We start from the raw sequence: 21,651 nt of genomic DNA, 5'->3' as shown, positions 1-21,651 counted from the left end.
CAGCCTCAAAAGACAGAAAAGGAGCAGAGGTTAATGAGGCAGGAGGAATATCATGCCTGAGGAAGTTTTGTGCATTTGGAAATGCCAGTGCTTGGTTGGGCATGGCTGGAGCAAGAATGGGGGAGAGGAATACTGTGAAGAATGAGGTCAGAGAAACAGGTGGCAGTGAGTTACAGGTGGTCCTGTGTGTTCTACAGAAACTGCACTTATCCTGTAGAAGAGAGGGTTTTTTTTTTTTTTGATAGTCCCAAGGTTTGAACTCAGGACCTTGTACTTGCTAGGCAAGTACTCTACCATTTGAGCCATGCCTCCAGCCATTTTTCATATAGTTATTTTTCAAATAAGTTCTCATACATCTACCTAGAGCCAGCCTCAGATCACAATCCTCCTACTTATGCCTTCTGCATAGCTGGGGTTTGAGTCACTGTGCCTGGCCTTAGAATGGGGTTCTTGGGTGGTGTGTTCAGACAGAGCAGGCAAGTTGCTGTGCCTTAGCTGTGCCTGCTAAGTGCTCAGTACTGCACTAGAGACTGGAAAGTAAAGATGGAACATGGTCTTTGTCTTACAAGAGCTCCTGGTCTAGTAGGATATATAATACATCAAAAAGCAAGCGTAACACAGTACAATAATTGCTTTGGGGTGGAGTATGTTCATGGGATCTTGGAAAGAGCCTAATTCTGCCTGGAGGAGTCAAGGAAAGCTTCATGGAGGAGGTATTCTGTGGGCTAAGAATAGGAAGATGCAAAGAGCTTTTCCAGAGAGAAAAGTCAGGACAATTCCACATGTGAACTAAAGTGAGGATGTGGAAAGGTATAACATAGAAGGCAAACAATATTAATGGCTGGACCACAGCATGTGTAGGGGAGAGAGGCAGATGAGTTTGAAAAGGTTGGAATAGGGCCCATCATGGTGGGCCTTGAATGTCAGGTCAAGGTGCTTAGCTCTTGTCCATGCAGAAAGGTGACGGAAAACCACTAAGAGATTCTAAGTCAAGCAGTGTCCTGGTCCAGTGAAGGCTGGGTGCAGGTACCCTGTGGAGGCTAGTTTGGGTAGGGTCCTTACCTGGATCATCAGAGGGCATTCATGATGGCTCAAGTGAGGGCAGTTGGAGGTCTAACCTGGGACCGAGTTAATAGGAATGGAGGAAGGAAGACCTAAAGTACACACACACACACACACACACACACACGTTCTGTACTTAAATACCTGAGTGCTACTTGTTCTGACAATGCACACACAGATCTCCTGCCTGGGACATCCGTTCCCACTTCTCAGCTTAGTGAACTTGCTCCTTGTGGTTCAGCTCACATGTTCTTCCTTAGTATTAGCCTTCTCAGAATCCCAGGCAAAGTTCCAGTCACCTTGTATGTTTCTTGTTTTCTTTCTTTCTTTCTTTTTTTTTTTTTTGTGGTACTGAGGGGCTACACCTTGAGCTCACTCCACCAGCCTCTTTTTGTGAAGGGTTTTTTTTTTTTTTTTTTGAGATAGGGTCTCATGGAGCTATTTGCCTGGGCTAGCTTCGAACTGCAATCCTCCTGATCTCTGCCTCCTGAGTAACTAGAATTACAGGCGTGAGCCAACAGCGCTTGGCGCACCTTGTGGCATTCTGTGCATGCATAATAGCACTCACTGCATTGTATTATACCTGTTAACCTACCCGCAGCAACCCTGGCTGAATGACGATCACCTCTGCCTAGTTACCTTTTCCTCTGGCCTTACAACTTCAGACCAACCCCCCCAGGGTACAGTGTGTGTGTGTGTGTGTGTGTGTGTGTGTGTGTGGTGCTGGGGTTCATACCCAGGGTCTCACACATGCTCCGCAAGTGCTCTGCTACTGGTGCTGTGTCCCCAGCTCCACAGTCAACTTTTGTTTAACCAATGAGTAAAACGAAAGGGGTAGGACAATTCTTAGAAGCAATATTCCAGTAAAAAGAAGAAACATTTAAAAGAATAGCACAGACGATTGCTATTCCAGTGAGGCACCATGATGCCAAATTAAGCGTATGAGAGGCTGAAGACGTAGCTATGGAGTAGAGTGCTTACTCCAGCAGTAACAGAAACGTGTTAGATGTGAACAGTATGGACGATTTTGTAGGAGTACAGTGTGGTGTCTGATGATTTGGAAGCAGGACTGCTTCAGGTGAAATGAGGCCAGGAAAGCAGCTTTCCATGCCAGCACGCACTGTCACCTCCTGTGGGGTTTGCCCCATCATGGAGGGAGAAAGCACTAAGTGCACGCCTCCAAGGAGATGTGTTCCTCTAAGCAGTACTGCCAAGGGCTTAGCTGTTCCCACATTCTCAGGTATACTTTGTATCAGGTGGTGATTTGATAGGAGTTGGTTTTTTAAAGATTTTTGTTTTCAATTACGCAGATTAAGTGAACATCCGAGCAGTAACTGGAGCCCCCAGCTGAGTTATTTTGAGTATCGAAGGTTGCTTCGGAACCTCACAGCCATCCTGATTCGTGCTACATATGGAGAGTACAGTAAGGGACCAAGAGAAGTGCAGTTCTGTCTTCTTTGGTTTTAATTGCTTCAGCCATCTAAGGTGGTGACGGTTTCCGAACAAGTAGATAAACCACTTTATGGTTTTCACTTAGAGAATGTTGATTGAGTCTACATTTTTATATTCTTACAAGGTTTTTTTCAATAGTAGTGGGGGTTGAACTAAGCGCCTTGTGCTTGCTAGGCAGGCACTCACTCAACCACTTGAGCCAGGCCTCCAACCTTTTTGCTTTTAGCAATTTTTCAGACAGGGTTTTTGCCCACGGCTGGCCTGGATTGCAATCATCCTACCTATGTCTCCCTTATGGCTGGGATGACAGGCATGTGCTATCACATATGGCTTATTGATTGGGATGGGGTCTCAATAACTTTTTCCCTCAGGCTGGCCTCAAATCATGATCCTCCTAATCTCTCCCTTCCAGTAGCTGGAATTACAGGTGTGAGCCAATGCACCTGGCCTTTCTACAAGTTTGATTAAAGGAGATTATTTGAAGGGGAGCATCTACAGCAATGCAGCCAGCCCTGTTGATTCTTGAGTTGCTTTTCCTTCGGGAATTACACTTAATGCTGCCATGTTTGGACATTGTCATGTAGTTTGTTAATTCTTTTTTTTTTTTTTTTTTTGAGCTTCACATGTTAGGTCCTCCTAATCCCAATTAGAATTATAAAAAGGAGACTTCCTTAAACTGTTAGTATTCATGTAACATGCATGGCTGGTCTGTACCATTTCCATGTCACTGATCCAACAAATTAAGCAGGAAGTAGGCAAGACATTCACTGACAATTTGCTGAATTGCTACTCTGTGCTAGGTGCCTGTAATATGCACTGCCCCATTTAATTCTCACGACAAACAGAGGAGATGGACTCCACTGTTACTTCTCTTTTACAACTGGAGAGGTTAAGTGAGTTGTGCCATTCATACAGCTTGTATGCGTGGAGCCAGGATTTGAACCCTAATTTTCTTGACTCTAGAGCCTGTGTATTCATCCCAATGCCGGGTTGCTATAGCACTCCATGTGGCACAACGAACACCACCTGTTGGGATTAAGAAAGATAAAATCCAAAGAGACTTGATTTTAGAACTTTATATCTTACCGCTTGCTACTTCTAACCTCTTCTCTTTATTGCAGGTACTGGATACCTTGACAATGTGACCCTGATTTCAGCCCGCCCCATCTCTGGAGCTCCGGCACCATGGGTTGAACATTGTATTTGTCCTGTTGGGTACAAGGGACAGTTTTGTCAGGATTGTGCATCTGGCTACAAAAGAGATTCAGCGAGACTGGGACCTTTTGGTGCATGTATTCCATGTAACTGCCAAGGGGGAGGGGCTTGCGATCCAGACACAGGTGAGTGAAATGACACCTGGACCAGGTGGCTGGGGTTGCAGCCAGGTGACTGGGGTCCCCTGTGGAAGAGATAGATACCCTGCCAAACTCATTTCAGAGATGGCAAAGGATTAGGGAGAGTGGGGCTGCAATCAAGGAAGATGGGCACGGTGCCTTATTACACTCAATCCTTTTCATTGTGGAAATGCCACAGGGTTGTGAGAAAGTGCTAGGTTACAGGAAATGGCTGTCATGGTTCAGTGCAAAGGTGAGGAGTTGGTGTCAAGTTGCACCAAGTTGTGTAGGAGATCAAAGACAAGTCAGCGTTCAAATGAATGTGCCAACAAATGGTGTCAGACATGGCAAATAGGAGTAATAGTGAAGGAAGCGTGGGTCTACTGAGCACAGTAGAGACAGGGGGAGAGTTAGGGTCTTGGCTGTATTTAGACTTGATATGAGAACAGGGGTGAATGCCAGTGTTCAGACACTGGGGTAAATTTCAGAAAGGAAGACTTAGGGTTCTGCACTCTAATCCCCATGTTTCATCCACATTGAAGGAATTATATCGCTCAGTTCTCTGCCCCTCCATTCTTCTTCTGCCCCCCCAGGAGATTGTTATTCTGGAGATGAGAATCCTGACATCGAATGTGCTGACTGTCCCATTGGTTTCTACAATGATCCCCATGACCCCCGCAGCTGCAAGCCATGCCCCTGTCACAATGGGTTCAGCTGCTCAGTGATGCCAGAGACAGAGGAGGTGGTGTGTAATAACTGCCCCCCTGGGGTTACCGGTAAGGCCATGGGCCTGCTCTGCAGCTGGCTTCTTTCTGTCCTGATGCTGTGCCTTTATGTAAATAGTTTCCAAGCCGGGCACCCATGGCTCACACCTATAATCCTAGATTCTTGGGAGGCAGAGATCTGGAGGATTGTGGTTTGAAGCCAGCCCAGGCAAATAGTTTGAGAGAATCTATCTCAAAAATACCTAACACAAAAAAGGACTGGTGAGTGACTCAAGGGGTAGAGTGCCTGCCTATCAGGTGTGAAGCCCTGAGTTCAAACCCCAGTACTGCCAAAAATAAGTAAATAAAAATAAATGCCTTCCAAGGGCTTTCTAGGAAATTAAAATTACTTTGGGTTAATTTAAATGTGCTCATTCTAAAGCTAAATAAGAATATTGTGATGCCCAAGAGATGGGGTGGATGGAGTAAGGGCCAAGTACAGAGTTACAGAAAAAAGAACATGGTGCAGTGTTGGGAACTTTATAGTTAGGAGATGAAGTTTTCAGACTGCATCTGAAAACTGTTTTAAGTTGCTTTTTAATGAATTGAGCTAAAGAAGGAAAGCTTAGTGGACTCTTAAGTGTCACTCCCCTCTTCTACTCAGTCTGAAATAAAAGAATGAATTGATTCTTCTGCAGCAGCCTTGGTGGTATCATTGAAATTTCATCACTTTTGCTGTGCTTCTGACCTTTCCCTCACTAGCTAGTGAAGCCACCTAGTAGTGTTGCTGTGTTCTAAAATCTGTGGTGACCAGGGAGTGACAGTGAACCTCTGGCCACATGTATCTGCCCCTAAGGATATTGTTCTGCAGTTCTGTGGGAAGTGCCTTTCCCTGGCTCTTCTGGCAGGTCTCTCTACTTTCGACTTCTGCATCTGCTCTTGCTATCCATGGGTGACAATCTGGGCTGGATATTTGTTCCTTTGTTCTTTCCCAGGGGCCCGCTGTGAGATCTGTGCCGATGGCTACTTTGGGGACCCCTTTGGGGAACGTGGTCCAGTGAGGCCTTGTCAGCCCTGTCAATGCAACAACAATGTGGACCCCAGTGCTCCTGGGAACTGTGACCGGCTGACGGGCAGGTGTTTGAAATGCATGTACAACACTGCCGGTGTCTACTGTGACCAGTGCAAGGCAGGGTACTTTGGGGACCCTTTGGCTCCTAACCCAGCAGACAAGTGTCGAGGTAGGACTGCATCCCCTGACAGATTAAGTCTGTGTTTACATGCAAATGCTTGGAAGCGAAGGCAAAACCAAGGGCTGTTAATGTTGTGATGCAGTTTTGGTTCTCTGACCAAATTGCCCCATGAACAGCTTTCATCTTTTATCTGTGAGAGGCACTAAGACCATCTCCCCCAGCATAGGGCTCTGGAAGACAGACCTGGAGGTTCTCAAATGGTTAAAGCTGGATGGGAGAAGTGAAAAAGGTCAAGTTTACATTCCTAAGAGGAACAGCAGATAAAATGGGACCACTTCCTATGCCCAATCCCTAGGTGGGTAGACAGGGAAGTAAGTGGCTGTCTGACCTCTTATAGGAGAGAAATAAATGACTCCAGACTAAGCCTGAGCAAACTGAAGTGAGTGTGATTGATGTATAGAAGGTGACCATTGTCAGTTTTCCCAAGGAGCCTCAGCTTCAAAGCAGCACCTCTCACAGAGGCTCCTAAGGGCACTTCAGATCAAAGCCCTCCAACTCAGCTTCTCTCAAACCTTAGCACCTGTTGTATTTCAGAGGCAAGGCCAAGTCTGCAAGGTCTGGCCTTCATTCTACTTACCCCTTAGTCACAAAGGTCACAGAATGGCTCTGGTGCCCAGTGCTCAGGAGCTTGTCTGGTATAAGATCCTTACACCAGAGTCTCCTTCTGGCAGAACCTGGGGACCTCTGTGCACACTGAGGCTTCTACCCAGGAGCATAGATTCCTTGGGAATTCCTGGGCCAGAGCAGCCCAGTCCCCATCATGAGGGTACCTCATGATAGGAAGACGTGCGTTAGCAGTACTGACTTCAAGTCCAGTTTTGTAACGTACCTATTCATGCTTGTGTCATGGTGATAAATACCTGAGAAAAACAACTTAAAGGGAGGAATTATTTATTTTGTTCATGATTCAGCGATTTCAGTACATCATGGCGGGGAGGACATGGTGGAGGAGAGTGGAGATAGGAGGGGACCAGGGCAGCATTCTTCCTTCAAAGACACGTTGCCAGTTACCTATTTTTCCCAACCAGGCCCCACCTTCCACAATTCTACTAGCTACCAGTCATCTGTTAAAATTTTGAATCCATCAATGGATTAAACCATTCATTAGGTCAGAGACCTCACGATCTCATTCTCTCGCATGCACACGCAGAGATGCATCTCACTAGACTCCCAGACATCTCAATTCAATCAAGTTGACAATCGAGATCAACCATCACACTGTTTTATTGTGCTTATTAAGCCCAGTCCTCCCTCTGAGCCTCAGTTTCCTCAAATGTATGAATGATATTTCAAAGTAGTTGCAAAGGTAAAAGAAAAAGGCACATGAAAAAGCACGCTGTATCTCTCTAATTCTAGCCATAAGATGGTATCAGCAGATTTCATTAGATTTAGACCACATATGTCTTCACTCAGCTATCTTTTATTGAGCACTTACTGTTTTTTATAGAGCACCTACTGTGTACACAGTGTGAATCTAGATATATTAAAGTTAGAATGATGAATTAGTTAGTCTCAGTTCCCATATGCCAATAAGGGAGACATACAAAAATGTATGCAAATAGTGACAGTATACTTAGGCATGTGATCAGTCAGTGTTTTGTGAATGCTGAAGATAGAGAAGACCAGAAGGTCACCATAATTATTAGAATAGTGTCTCACTTGCTGTTATTTCCTTGATTCTTCAAATAGAACCAGGCACAGAGCAGGATATGGGTATTACTTTTATTACTGCCTTTCCTACATGAAAGGCACCAGAGCAGAATGAAAAGAGCATTGGCTCTTTTTGGGCCCTCACTGCAGCTTCCCATCTATTTACTGTGGGACCTTGGGTAAATGATTCAACCTCTCTGAGCTCACATTCCTCATCTGTAAGACAGAGGGAGATGTTTACATCTGGCACAAAATAAGCCCTGAAGAAACGCTATGCTCCTTCTAAGCCTAGCCCGAATGCCAGCAGAATAGCCAACTGGCTCACAATTTAATAGAGGAAGAAAATACCTCTTCATCCACACATACCAAGCACACTTGCTGGGGCCCATCTGTGTTAGGAATATGCACAGAAGCACAGCCAGGGAATGAACCTCACTCGACATGAAAGACAAAAGCAAAGAAGCTTCCTTGCCATTGGAGATGGGCTCTTTCTTTTCTTTGCTATACCTCCAGTTTTTGCATTGGTTGGATGTAAATGCTCCATTTGTCTGTCTGTCTGTCTCTAGCTTGCAATTGCAACCCCATGGGCTCAGAGCCTGTAGAGTGTCGAAGAGATGGCAGCTGTGTGTGCAAGCCAGGATTTGGTGGCCTCAACTGTGATCATGCAGCACTAAGCAGCTGTCCCACTTGCTATGATCAAGTGAAGGTTCAGGTACGCCTGCTTCTCCATCCACCCCACCTCCACAGAATCAGACCCCAAAGTGTCCTCTGAGTGGTTCTGTCACAGGTCTAGGCCCTGGGGATGGGAGTGTAGGTTACTGGCTCTCTTTTATTTTCATCTGAGCTAAAAAACATGCTGTATAATACAACAATAACACAGCAGGTTTATCTTCAACCCCCCCTCTTTCAGATTCCATCTCATTTGGTACTCCTTTGGAAAGAAAAGGTTTTAAAAATCATTTTTATTATTGTCTATTAATTGTATGAAGTGAGGGGTTTCATTGTGATATCACCCTGCATGGGTAAAATGTACTTGGGTCATATTCCCCGCCTCCATTACTCTTTCTTATCTTCTCTTTCACCAATCCTCCTTTTTTTAAACTTTCCCGCAATTTTTTTTTAGAATTCTATTAGCATATAATAATATTTGTGATATTTGCTTATGTGTTTACAATATATTTTACGTGGATCTACCCCTTCCATCATTCTCCCTCTCCTCTCCTCCCCCCTTCTTAGAAAAATTTCGATAGATTTCATTCTTCTAGTTTTATGTGTGGATACAAAATACCACACATAATTCACCCTCATTCCCCCCTTTCCTTGTTACCACCATATTCACCCTCATTCCCCCCCTTTCCTTGTTACCCACCCACCTCTCTCTGGTACCCATCCCCAGAAAAGACTTATTTTTCCCTCATTTAAAAAAAATTAAGTTATATTGATAGTGCAAGGGTGTCTTTGGTACTTTAAGTCTGTATGTATCGTTTTGCAAAATTTTTCAAATGGTGTCATTATGATCATGTACTTCAATCATATTCTCCCTCCCCTTTTTCTCCTCCTACTTCCTGCTTGTTTCCATACACCACACAAATAATACCCCTTTTATGTTCTTGCCCTTTTTACAAAGTCTGGAAATACTTGCAATATTTCAAAGTGTCATGGCCGGTTGGAACCAGGAATGCCACCACTGTCCCCAGACTTTGGGTTCAGTGCTCTTGCCACTATCATATTCCACTTTCCAGCTGGGTTCCCATCCCCAAGAGATGTCCTTGTAAAACAAAGGAAGAAAAACCTGAGTATATCAAAGATATGAAGAGTCCAGGACAGGTCAAGACTTTCCAAACAGGATTGGCCTGGCCACCAGAAATTTCTCATTCAAATTCCAAAGAAGAATGAACTCTGTTGTTGCTGTTGTTCTTGTTAAGTATTATTATAATGGAGAATGAGGAGGAAAGGATCCAAACAAAGCTACAAATGTAGAACTCTCTCAACCTGTTTTTTATATTTGCCTATTTAATAGTCTTTTATAGCACTTTCTTGGGGCCAGACTCCATTCTAAGCACTTTATAAATATTAACTTGTTTAATATAAGAAAGAAAGTGAGTTACCCAAGCCACATGGCTAGAGTCATGGGGCCAGGATTTACACTCAATGAGTCTAGGTGCTAGAGTCTAATTTTTCAGACACCATGACATTCCAAGCATTTCTGGGCTTTTAGCAATTGTTGTACCTGGTGTTGGACTGTGGTCTCCATCCTCTGTTCTGATCCTCTTTCCTGTGTGGTTTCAGATGGGTCAGTTTATGCAGCAGCTTCAGAGCCTGGAGGCCCTGGTTTCAAAGGCTCAGAGTGGTGGTGGAGCAGTGCCCAATCCAGAGCTGGAGGGCAGGCTGCAGCAGGCTGAGCAGGCCCTACAGGAAATTCTGAGAGAAGCCCAGATTTCAGAAGGTGAGGAAAGTCAGCTTCCTATCCAACAGGGGAAGATTCATATCCTAGAAAGAATGGTGACACCAGATCTTAGTGTCTTCTGTAGCCAACAGCTCAGCAAGTGTCTGCAGCCAGCCCTTGCACTGGGTGAAAGGACCTCCTGCAAAGTTCCTCTCAGACCTGAACAAAGGAGACAAAAGAACAGTCACAGGCTTTATTTATCGATTCTTCTATCGATTCTGTCCTTTGGCCATAGCCAGTCAGTCCTCGGTTGTGTTCGATAACTAGGCTGACCTGCAAAGGGCTCATCCACGCTTTCTTTCCTTGTGTTCAGATGCTAGGAGATCACTCAGTCTCCAGCTGGCCAAGGTGAGGAGCCAAGAGAACAGTTTCCAGAACCGCCTGGATGACCTGAGGATGACGGTGGATAGGGTTCGGACCGTGGGCGGTCAGTATCAGAACCGGGTTCAGGATACCCGTAAGCTCATCACTCAGATGCGTCTGAGCCTGGCAGAAAGCGAAGCTTCCCTGCGGAACACCGTACGTTTGGCTGGGGTAGGGGTGTTGAGAGTCATGGCCTGGGTGGGAGACCCAACCACAGATCTCACCTGCTCACGTTGTCCCTCAGCTTTCTTATTCTACCTGGCAAGTAGCTGCACTTTGCTTCCTTGCGACAGTCACATCTATTCTTTATGTTTTTGGTCTCCTGTGATTTATCACTTTACTGCATTTTGTTCTTCTCCCTAGTTTGTGTCTAACCGCATCCTCATCTTGCAAACCCTGTCTCTCCTTTCTTTCTGCAGGATTTAGTTTTGTTTGTCTTTGTATTCAAGCCCCCAGCATAGTATCTGGCATAAGTAAATGAATGGATAAAGGAATAAATGCACAAATGAGTGAAAATGGAAGAGAGGGAGGGAAGGAAGAAGGAAGGCAGAAAGGAAGCAGCCTAACAAAGACATCGTTCTGAAAATGGAAAAAGAATTGTTGCAACTCTGATTTTCCTAATAATGTAGTTTACGATGAGCCTCTAGTAATTAAAAAAGGCAATGTGGGGAGGGGTGGAGTACTGGTGAAGTGGTTCAAGCTGTGGAATGCCTGCCTAGCAGGCATGAGGCTGTGAGTTCAAACCCCAGTACCTCCAAATAAAAAGGTAAATAAATAAAATAAAAAGACAATTGTGACAATAATGTAAGAGGACCAGTAGGGGATGAGTAAAGGAAATTGGAAGATAATTAGATAATGTGACAAAGAAATCACATCAAAAATAATATCTACTGATTTTTACCCCTTATTACAAAAATATTCATTGTAGAAAATGCAGAAAATAGATTAAAATACCCTTTGATACTATTACTACTAACTACTGTTAAAACTTGCTGTATATTCTACTGGATTTTAAATACATATAAAATATGTACCTGTATATATTTAAAATGCATCTGTATTTTTATATAGACACTTTTTGAACCTGGATATCTACTGTGTTGCTGTGTATACACATACTTTTTTGTTAATGGAGTAATCTTGGTGCATACGATGTGTCGGGGTGTGTAGAATCCTGTAGTCACAGTGGTTTTGACACTTAAACCACACCTGGTTAGGCTCCATGGCCAAGTGCAAAGCCTTAATCAATTCTCCTTTTCCCACAGAACATTCCTTCATCAGAGCACTACGTGGGGCCAAATGGCTTTAAAAGTCTGGCTCAGGAGGCTGTGAGGTTGGCAGACAGGTGAGCAGATAGGGGGCACCTCTGTAAAGCCAAAGCTGAACAAGACTGCAGGGCATTCAGGACCCAACCACCAGATTCCATCCCTCTCTGCTCCTTTGCAGACACCCCCTGCCTTGCAACCATTTCAACCACTTGGCTTTTAGTGAGTGTAGGTAGATGCTGGAAGGGTGGTTTATAAGAGTTGGGGGTGGGGGGGTTTCTTTCCCAGATTTCTCTATGACTCATACATGGCCATGGTGGCTGGCCACGTAAAATGAATCAGCCTTTTGGAAAAGGACGTTCTGCAGCTTTCAGGGACTCCCAGGCTCCCACACCAAGCCTGGGAACAAGTAGCAATGGGTTGTTTACCAGCCAGTGAGGGCCACGTGTGCAAAAGGGGAACTTACTCCTGGAAACCCAGAAACCCTGGGGTAACTGGCAGTTCCCTTGGTCCTGGCCTCTGACTATAAATCCCACCATGTTCAGGGGGTTTGCTTGTAGCAGAGAGCTCAGTTCCCTGGCAGGCAGGCTCTGTTAATCCCAAGTGGAATTTAGACAACCGAAGGGGGCTGGCTTGTGTTTTTGTAGCATGTGCTCCCTACTGAGCCTGCTTTTTATTTTTAAATATCACTTCCTAGAACCAGGGGAACAGAAGCTTAATGGAGACTTTTACTGATAGACTTTGTCGGCCCAGTTTGGAGTTGCAGCAAGAGTGAGTGGGGAGTAGGACCTGGGATGAAATTAGACCTAGGGTTTCTTCTTGCAGAAAACAGTTTTTTGGTTTTTTTGGGTTTTTTTTTGTATGTGTGTTTTGCAACGTGTTGCCACCTGGGACTGCTTCCACCTATCCCCCTCCCCACTTCTAATGAATGTGCCATAAATGGAAGTGACCACCACAGGCCTATGACACCTGCTTCTTGGTAGTTTCTCTAATCCCATCTGATCTGGGTCAGTTCTGTTTGCCTTTTCTAAACCAACCCAGTTCCCTTCCTCATCTCCCTTTACCTACATGAAAGACCTATGCTATGAACCTATGCTAATTTTCTATGAAGACTCTAATTCTTTGCTTTATATCTTCCAGCCACTTTGAGTCAGCCAGTAACATGGAGCAACTCACAAGGGAAACTGAGGAATATTCCAAACAGGCGCTATCACTGGCCAGCAAAGCTCTGAATGGAGGGGACGGAAGTGGCGTCCCAGACAGCGCTGCAGTACAAGGACTTATGGGAAAGTATGTTTCAACACTTTCCTCATTTGGAACCATAAAACCTGAATCCTCCCAGGGTATAACTCAACCTGTACTTGAGAGATGCCATGTTTCTTTTTAAATGCTCATTAATAATAAAAAGAAAGACAATAGAATAAGCATGTGACTTTGGGGAAGCAAATATCTTTAAGACTGGAAGAAAAAAAAGGCTGAACTATCTAAGTAAAGTTTATATTTCCATTGAGAGATTGTGACACCTGGAGAGATGGTTACCCCCTGTGGTGTTTGAAGGATGTGCGTAAAGCCATCTGACAGTGCAGGGGATATAAGAATGATATATTTATATTTTCAGAAGTTGGAAAATCTTGAGTTGGATTGTTCTAGCTAGTCTGTACAAACTATAAGCCTAATGTTTAGATTGTGGATGGAGTCACATGTCTGACATACAACCTTATTTATAGTTTCTAGTTATTTTTACATACTTTTAAAACAAGATGAATTTACAAAGAGAGCAAATTCTCAAAGTCTTCTTTTTTCCTCTTTCTCCTTTTTTTGAAACCATCTCCTCTCCCTCCCTATAGATTAGAGAAAACCAAGTCCCTGACCCAGCAGCTGTCAAGGGAGGCCACTGAAACTGACCTTGAAGCAGATAGATCTTACCAGCATAGTCTACGCCTTCTGGATTCAGTATCTCAGCTTCAGGGAGTCAATGATCAGTCTTTTCAGGTGAGGACATCTAGCTTACGTGCTTTATTTTGTGGTATTGAAGTTTTGACTCAGAGCCTCAAGCTTGAGGTACAACACTTGGCTAAAGTGTTGTACCACTTGAGCTACACACTCCTATCCCTTTTTTGCTTCAGTTCATTTTTGGTTAGGGTCTTGCACTTTAGCCCAGGGCTGCCCTTGAATCATGATTCTCCTATCTATGGCCTCCTACATAACTGAGATCACAGGCACGCATATTACCATGCCTGGCTTGTTCATTGAGATGGGGTCTTACTAACTTTTTGTCCAGGCTGGTCTCAAACCACTGTCTTCCCAATCTCTGTTTCTTGGGAGCTGGGATCACAGGCGTGAACCATACTACTTGGCTACTTAAGGCTGTTGCTGTTTTTTAAACAGCAATGCAAGATCCTGAGAAGGCTGGTGTGCTAACTGGCAATCAGAAAGTCAGTCTCATTCATTTCTTTGGGCCCACAGGTAGAAGCAAAGAGAATTCGACAAAAAGCTGATTCTCTCTCAAGCCTGGTAACCAGACATCTGGATGAGTTCAAGCGTGTACAAAGCAATCTAGGAAACTGGGAAAAAGAAACCCGGCAGCTCTTACAGAATGGAAAGGATGGGAGACAGGTATACATTTGTTAATTTGTTCACTCAACAAGCATTCATTTCAAGCCTACCGTGTGAATGAATATGGCAAGAAGAGCCATCAAAAGCTCTCTAAACGTCATGGTGCCACTGTTTATGGAGGGATCTTGATGGCTCCACCCACTGAGTCAGCACTCAAACCAAGAACAGGACCCAGGTCTCCTATGTCTAATTTTGGTCTAAGCCTGTCTACTAGCTTGACTTTAGGAAATGTCTAGAGCTTAAAATTATGATTTGCAAAACCATTCCTGTCCTTGGTGGTGGACTAGAGCTAGAGACTCCTCTAGATGGCATATGTTGTTTACTTACAAAGTTTGCTCTGCCCCAGACTGGAGATGGGTCTGTTCCAGCACCCCCAGACTCTGTGGTGAATCACAGTACTCTGTTGTCACAAAGACAAATGTGTCAGGATGATTTTGCTAGCAGGAATGCACTTACCCTAATCTTGTTCTGTCCGTCTATTTACAGAAAGCAGACCAGCTGCTTTCCCGTGCCAACCTTGCTAAAAGCAGAGCCCAAGAAGCACTAAGTATGGGCAATGCCACCTTTTATGAAGTTGAGAACATTCTGAAGAACCTCAGAGGTTAGTGCTTCATGTTCAGGTCACTAGAGTATTTTAAAGTATAGTCATGACTGATTTAATTCCTCATGTAGCTCTTTAAGTTCTAGGTATATTGATTATAACAGACACACAGTAAACTCTTTCTTTCTGTCTTTCTCTCTCTCATTTTCTCTCTCCTTCTTTCCTCCCTTTCTCCCTCTCCCCCCTTCCTTCCTTCCTTCGTTCATTCCTTCCTTCCTTCCTTTCTTCCTTCCTTTTTGGTTGTACTGACGTTTTAAACTCAGGGCCTCAAGCTTGATAGGCAGATGCTCGACCACTTGAGTCATATCCCAGCCATTTTTGCTTTAGTTATTTTTCAAATAGAGTTACGTTTTTGCATGGACTGGCCTGTACCATGATCTCCTATTTACAGCTCTCATGTCAATGGGATGACAGTCCTATACCACTACATCCACCTTTTTTACTGGTGGAGAGGAGATGGAAGCTCACTGACTTTTTACTAGACTGGCCTCAAACTACAATCCTCCAGCTCACTATCTTATGGGTAGCTGGGATTATAGATGTGAGCCAAGGTGCATGGCAAGAAATATCTTTCTAAAGGAAAAAAAATCTCATTAATAATTGATGTAGGTAGTGGAAATAATTCAACTAAACATGAGAAAGCTTGAACCCTGGTCTCAGCCAAGCCATATGACCAGGCCAAGCTTGCTATGTGAACATAACAAAGTTATCACCCTTTTTAATTTGTGGGACAAGGACAAGGATCTTTCTGGATCCTAATATCTTCCTCTGTAAGGGGAACAGTGATCTTTGAGGTTCCTCACAGATCTAATGTGTCACTACTATACAGTTTTCCTTTTCTTTGGTAGCCTGGTTGATTCCAATATAGTACCAATATGGTGCCTGGTGGTGATGACACCAGCTATCAGGAGATTTGGGTTGTGCCTTCCAGGGATTTAGTTAAAATGTCAGAATTCTTCACCAACAAACAAGAAAGAAGCATTCCTACAGTCTTGGGATTTTCTTCATAGGAAATCCCTTTTTCCAATTCCTCCCAAACCCCAGCTTATGTCATTGGCAGTTCTGGCTTGAAGCATTGGGCCTCAGAGTTCCTACCCACTTTTCATTCACTTTGGGGTCATAATAGTCTTAAAATGGTGGGGCCCAGGGCAGGCCGATTGCCAGTTTCCCCAAGCAAAGAACTAACTGTGGCCCCTCCAGTGCCTCCTTTAAGATGCTTTTTCTTGGATAAAAGTCTTTCCAGTCACAACTTCTCAAACCCTCTCCCCACTCAGTTTTCCTCTAAACATCAGTCCCTCTTGCTCATTTGTAAGTTTGCTATATATCCTCATGGCATTTTTTTTCTGTTCTGCATTTCAGAGTTTGACCTGCAGGTTGAAGACAGAAAAGCAGAAGCTGAAGAAGCCATGAAGAGACTCTCCTATATCAGCCAAAAGGTTGCAGATGCCAGTGACAAGACCCAGCAAGCTGAAGTGGCTCTGGGGACCGCTGCTGCTGATGCCCAGCGGGCAAGGAGTGCAGCAAGGGAGGCCCTGGAGATCTCCAGTGAGATAGAACAGGTGAAGAGCAGGCTGGCACAAATAGCACCAAATGCAGTGTTGGTGTAGAAGGGAGAGCACTGGCTCATTTTGACCCCTATAGCTCAGAGGCCTGCTGTGGTTCACTGTAGCCTCAGGTTCCCATGGCCACCCTTCTTTTGGATGGATTCACAGGGCTGTACTGCTCGAGCCCCATATAGAGCTTTCTTTTGGACAGCACTATGAGAAAAACCAACCATGATTGTTTCTTATAGTGACTATTGTATTCATTTTCTAAACCTGTTAAAAAAAATACCCTAACCTGGGTTGTCTAAAATATCAGAAACTATTCTCTCACCATTCTGGACACTAGAAATCCAAAATCACAGTGTTGAAGCAAGCTTTTTCTCGCTCCTGTTACTACTGAACCTAACTGGGGCCTAATTGGGCAGCAACGGGAGATGCGGAAAGGACACAGAATAGACAGACAGACAGAAAGTGGGATCAGGTTTGCTGGGTGCTTGGGTGAAGACGCACAGCAGCCTTATTGCTTCTTTTCTCTATCTTTATTCTTCAAGGCCTCACTCTTTTATAATTCTTTAAAACTTTGCTTCTAAAGTCTTTCTTCTTCCTATTCTTTAAAACCTCACTTCTAAAGCCTTCTTTTCTGTTCTTTAAAGTCTCTTTCCTTAGACTCATTCTGTCCTATGTTTTCGCTTAGCTTTTCTTTTTTTTTTTTTTTGTGCTTCTGGAAATTGCTTTTTCTTTTTTTTTTTTTTTTTTCATTTTTCTTTTATTATTCATATGTGCATACAAAGTTTGGTTCATTTCTCCCCCCTGCCCCCACCCCCTCCCTTACCACACACTCCGCCCCCTCCCTCTCCCCCCCCAATACCCAGCAGAAACTATTTTGCCCTTATTTCTAATTTTGTTGTAGAGAGAGTATAAGCAATAATAGGAAGGAACAAGGGTTTTTGCTGGTTGAGATAAGGATAGCTATACAGGGCATTGACTCACATTGATTTCCTGTGCGTGGGTGTTACCTTCTAGGTTAATTCTTTTTGATCTCACCTTTTCTCTAGTTCCTGGTCCCCTTTTCCTATTGGCCTCAGTTGCTTTAAGGTATCTGCTTTAGTTTTTGCTTAGCTTTTCTTTAGCATAATCTCTTTTAAAGTCTTTGTCCCCAGACTTGCTCTGTCCCATGTTCTCTTTAGCTTTAACAATTCCCCTTTAGCAGTTCTCCTTCGGCAATTCTTTTCCCTTCAGCAATCCTCCCTTCAGCCATTCATTTTCCCTCTTTCAGCACTCCCCCCCCAGCAGTCCTCCCTTCCAAAAGCCTCCCACATCCAAAAAGCCTCCCCTCTCAAAAAGCCGAAAGCCTAAGGCCATAAGCCAAAAAACTTCCCAGCCAAAAAACCTTTGACTTACACTGTAGAATCCTCAGTGCAGGAAGCTGGGAGACATACACCAGCAATCAGCAGCATCAGCATTCCACCTGCGTCCTCCTTCAGAGAGTCTTTTATATCCAGAGGTAAAGAAGGAGGTGGAGCAACAGCTCTTGGGGAGGGGCGTGACATTGTGACAAGAGGAACCTGCATTCCTGCTGTTCTGCATTTTCCTCTTCTGTGGCCAGGGCTGTGCAGAAACATCTTAGGAAAAGCAGCTGCTCTGCATCTTATTCTTGTCTTATTTTGTGGCTAGGGCTGTGCCAAACTCAGCCTACAGAACACTGGGCACAGCTATGTCCAGTTCTCATAGGCTTCTCATAATCCACTCTCCACACAGTGTCAGCAGGGCCACACTCCCTCTGAAGGCTCCAAGCGGAGAATTCTTCATTGCCTCTTCCTAGCTTCTGAGAGTGGCTGTCAATCCTAGTTTGTAGCTCTGTCACTCCAATTTCTATGTTGTCTCATGGGGTTCTCCCTGATAGTCTTCTGTCTGTTCCTGTAAGGACATCAGTCATGTTGGATTAGGGGCCCACCCTACTGCGGTATGACCTCACTTAGCTAATTACATCTACAACAACTCAGAGTCAAGTAAGGTCACATTCCAAGGTTCTGGGGGCTAGGACCTCAACAAGAATACAATTCAACCTGTAACAATTATCAACGTTTTGATTCAGATTATGATATTCTGGAGCTCTAGATCCTTTGTCCCAAGCTATATCCTGTGCCCAAGCTCCACTTCCTCATGCTATCTGTTTTCTACTGTGTGTGCTTGGTGCGGGCAATGCAGCGATAAAAAGGGTCTCACTCTTCAGGGAGCATTTAGGGTAATGGAGACAGACAAACAAGCTTACAGCCCACATGTTAAATGCTGCAGTGGAGGGAATGCTTCTCAGCTGGGAGAAAGTGTCTTAGCTCCTAAATCAGCATGATTCCAGAAAGCTTTTGCAACTCCAGAAAGCCCAGAGGGAGCTCTTGGTATGTAGACTATTTGACTTCACTTTAGACCATTTCATAACCAGCAAAAATAATTTCTAATTTTAAATCTCTGAAGCAATCTAAAGACCAATTTAATGTACGTCTCTTTATAAACTTCTAACAAAGACACCTGCAACCTGATGCTTAATTAGAGTTTATTGATAAGCCAATTCATTGCACTCCAAAACACAACTGTCTTGGGGATCCTAGTAAAGTCATTCAAAAGACATTGCCAACAAAGGAACATGACAATGAGTGAAGTGAGCTCCTCATCTTCTGGGTGAGGAGCTACAGGGCTCTCAATTTTGGTCAACATTTGGTGAGCATTGAATGAGAGGGAAGAAGTGTCTCAATGCTGACCCTCCTAGTCCCTAGAGACATATCCCCAGATTAACTTATTTGTGGCAGAGCTTGGGGAAGGGTGTGCCCCAAAGTCTGACTCGCTCATTGTTCATCTAACTTATTCCATCAGGGCCTGGCTGCAGCTGTATTTTTTCTACAATTGTCTTTGGGATGTTTTTGAGCCTTACTCCTCCTCTCTCTGTCTGTCTCTGGCTCCTTTTCTTCTCTCAGGACATAGGGAGTCTGAACTTGGAAGCCAATGTGACAGCAGATGGAGCCCTGGCCATGGAGAAGGGACTGGCCACACTAAAGAGTGAGATGAGGGAGGTGGAAGGAGAGCTGGCCAGGAAGGAGCTGGAGTTTGACTCGGATATGGATGCAGTGCAGATGGTGAGTGGCTGCTCTTTCCACAGTGATCCCTTTAAAGTTGCTAATATGGAAAATACCCTGTGAAGACATGTTTGTATTTATTTTTCCTCAGGTGATTACAGAAGCCCAGAGAGTTGATACCAGAGCCAAGAATGCTGGAGTCACAATCCAAGACACGCTCAGTGCATTGGATGGCATCCTACACCTAATAGGTCTGTGGAACTCTTGCAGCTCTCCAGCCCCAAGCTCCAGGACTTTGCCCCAAAAGACACTATTCTGAGCCCTGAAGAATAGGAATCTCAACTTTTCTTAAGGACATCTGGAAAATTGCTTTAGCCCCAGGCCTAGATATTTTGGGCAGGTTACTTTACATTTTCCGGGCTCTCTTTACCATTTCTAAAATGGATCACTGACCGCCTATTACACATAGAGGTGGAGGTCTGTGGGTCAAAGAACTGGGTGTGCTCCAGGAACTTCACAGAAGACTGGACATTTGTGGGTCCAGCTGCTAGAGTCTGGACTTGATCCTGAGAAGCCACTGGGCAGTTTTAAGCAGGGGAATAACATTATCATTATCTGTTTTGGAAAGATGACAAGGTCAGCTGAATGGAGAAGAGTTGGAAAGAGGTTACACAGAAGGCAGTGGGAGCTCAAGTAGGATGCTGTTGGGAGTCTAAGGCAAAGAAGTGATGAAGGGAAGATGTGGAGGGTGATTCTCCCCTTCTGTGACGTCAAGGATCACTGTCTGATTTTTTGGTCAATTCCTCCCCAATCCAAAGTTATACCTTGATATGACCAACTGTGGAAACTTGAGTTGCCTAGGCAGATGACCCAGAAGAAGGTCCATGAGATACTGCAAAAATTTAGGATGAAATAGATTTGATAGCAGAGTGTGACAGGGATCCAGGTTTTTCCACACAGTCACTCCCCAAAGAAAATAGATATTAATTACAATTTTGAATTTAGATAGAGCTGCTGTCAAACCCTCATTTGGCCTGTTTAATTAACTTGGAATGCAGTAGATGGGGAAGTAGGGATTTGATCACACATTCCAGTGACATTCAGGAAAAGCTTTAGCTTTGCTTTTCCAGTTCGGCAGAACAACTTTAAAACCTGATTTTTCTGTAGAGACTTATCGTGTCTATGTTGTTATACAAATGGGTCCAATTGTGATCCAGTGAGTCCCTAAGAGTAAAATACACTCTAAGGATTAAAAAAAAAAAATCCCAGTTGAGATTTTAGCAGCATTGTTTGGCGTTCTAAGAATGGTGATGAAGTTAATGGAGCCTTCACAGGGAAAATGAAACTATGGCAGGGAAGGGGAGTGGGCACTATTAAACATTTACTACATGTCACGTAGTGTGCCAGGCATTGTCATGGTAAAATGCCAATGAAGTCTTATAAGAGTCCTTTGAGGGAGGTTATTTTTATTATTTTATTGCACAGGAAATACATTAAGGATGCAGATCACATAATACATTGTGGAGGCAGGGCTCAAACTGAAATCTCTTTGTCTCCAGTATTCCCATTCATTTCTGATAGTTTGTGTCACCTCCCCATGGACGTGGTTATTTTCTTCCCAAGTTTGCTGAACCTTCTGTGCATGTTATAGAACTGCAAATACTTGCATTCTCCCCCGCCCCCAGCAAATGATAGACTCCTAAATGGACGTATTTGTTGTAGTATTGTTTCTACTCTATGCACTCTCTTGAGTCTTGGAACAATAACTGATGAATTGTTCTTAGGTGTAGTAAACTCACATTCAAATACTACCACTGTAGTTCAGACATGTGAGGCAATCTGACCTTGACTTTGAATTGTCCACAGGCTGCTCAAACCTACTAAAGGGTCTAGCCAGGTGCCCTTCCATGCTGATATTGAAATTGTATAGTTTTTAAGTAAAACATACCTTGAACAAGTGTAATTACATTTCACACTGGAAATAAACTGATACCCAGCCAGATTCCCATGGCTTCGAGCCAGAATGAAGTCTTACATCATTTTGTAACAGCTGGAATCCATCTCCCAAATAGCAAAGCATACCTTGGCCTCTATGAACCTTGAAGCTCAGCCAGTTTCTGAAGGCCTTCTAATAGAAACCAGTAAGATATTTCCTAAGGGCGATTCAGAAAGCATATTTGGAGTTGATTCTTATCCCATGGGTGAGCAATGTTAGGTGGGCATCTTGGATAATGCTTAGAACCCTAGCCTCCAGAGAAGGCCTCCAGCCTTTGCTTTTCAGAGCATAATCTAC

At 44.0% G+C, this 21,651-nt stretch overlaps 1 protein-coding gene across 1 annotated transcript in view; it reads left to right on the top strand.

Moving 5' to 3' along the window:
- Nucleotides 1–21,651, top strand: part of Lamc2 (laminin subunit gamma 2) — a 61,227-nt gene that overhangs the window by 38,024 nt on the left and 1,552 nt on the right. Inside the window, exons 9-23 of the mRNA XM_074047283.1 lie at nt 2,373–2,485; nt 3,636–3,854; nt 4,442–4,624; nt 5,548–5,793; nt 8,022–8,167; nt 9,745–9,901; nt 10,215–10,420; nt 11,530–11,609; nt 12,670–12,819; nt 13,377–13,521; nt 13,996–14,145; nt 14,632–14,746; nt 16,106–16,305; nt 19,260–19,418; nt 19,510–19,609. Of these exons, the coding sequence (XP_073903384.1) occupies nt 2,373–2,485; nt 3,636–3,854; nt 4,442–4,624; nt 5,548–5,793; nt 8,022–8,167; nt 9,745–9,901; nt 10,215–10,420; nt 11,530–11,609; nt 12,670–12,819; nt 13,377–13,521; nt 13,996–14,145; nt 14,632–14,746; nt 16,106–16,305; nt 19,260–19,418; nt 19,510–19,609 (2,369 nt within the window). The remainder of the gene's footprint in view (nt 1–2,372; nt 2,486–3,635; nt 3,855–4,441; nt 4,625–5,547; nt 5,794–8,021; nt 8,168–9,744; nt 9,902–10,214; nt 10,421–11,529; nt 11,610–12,669; nt 12,820–13,376; nt 13,522–13,995; nt 14,146–14,631; nt 14,747–16,105; nt 16,306–19,259; nt 19,419–19,509; nt 19,610–21,651) is intronic.

Source organism: Castor canadensis, chromosome 11 (genome assembly GCF_047511655.1).
Source record: "Castor canadensis chromosome 11, mCasCan1.hap1v2, whole genome shotgun sequence".
Classification (NCBI taxonomy): Eukaryota; Metazoa; Chordata; class Mammalia; order Rodentia; family Castoridae; genus Castor; species Castor canadensis.
This window is presented reverse-complemented; position numbering and strand designations above follow the sequence as displayed.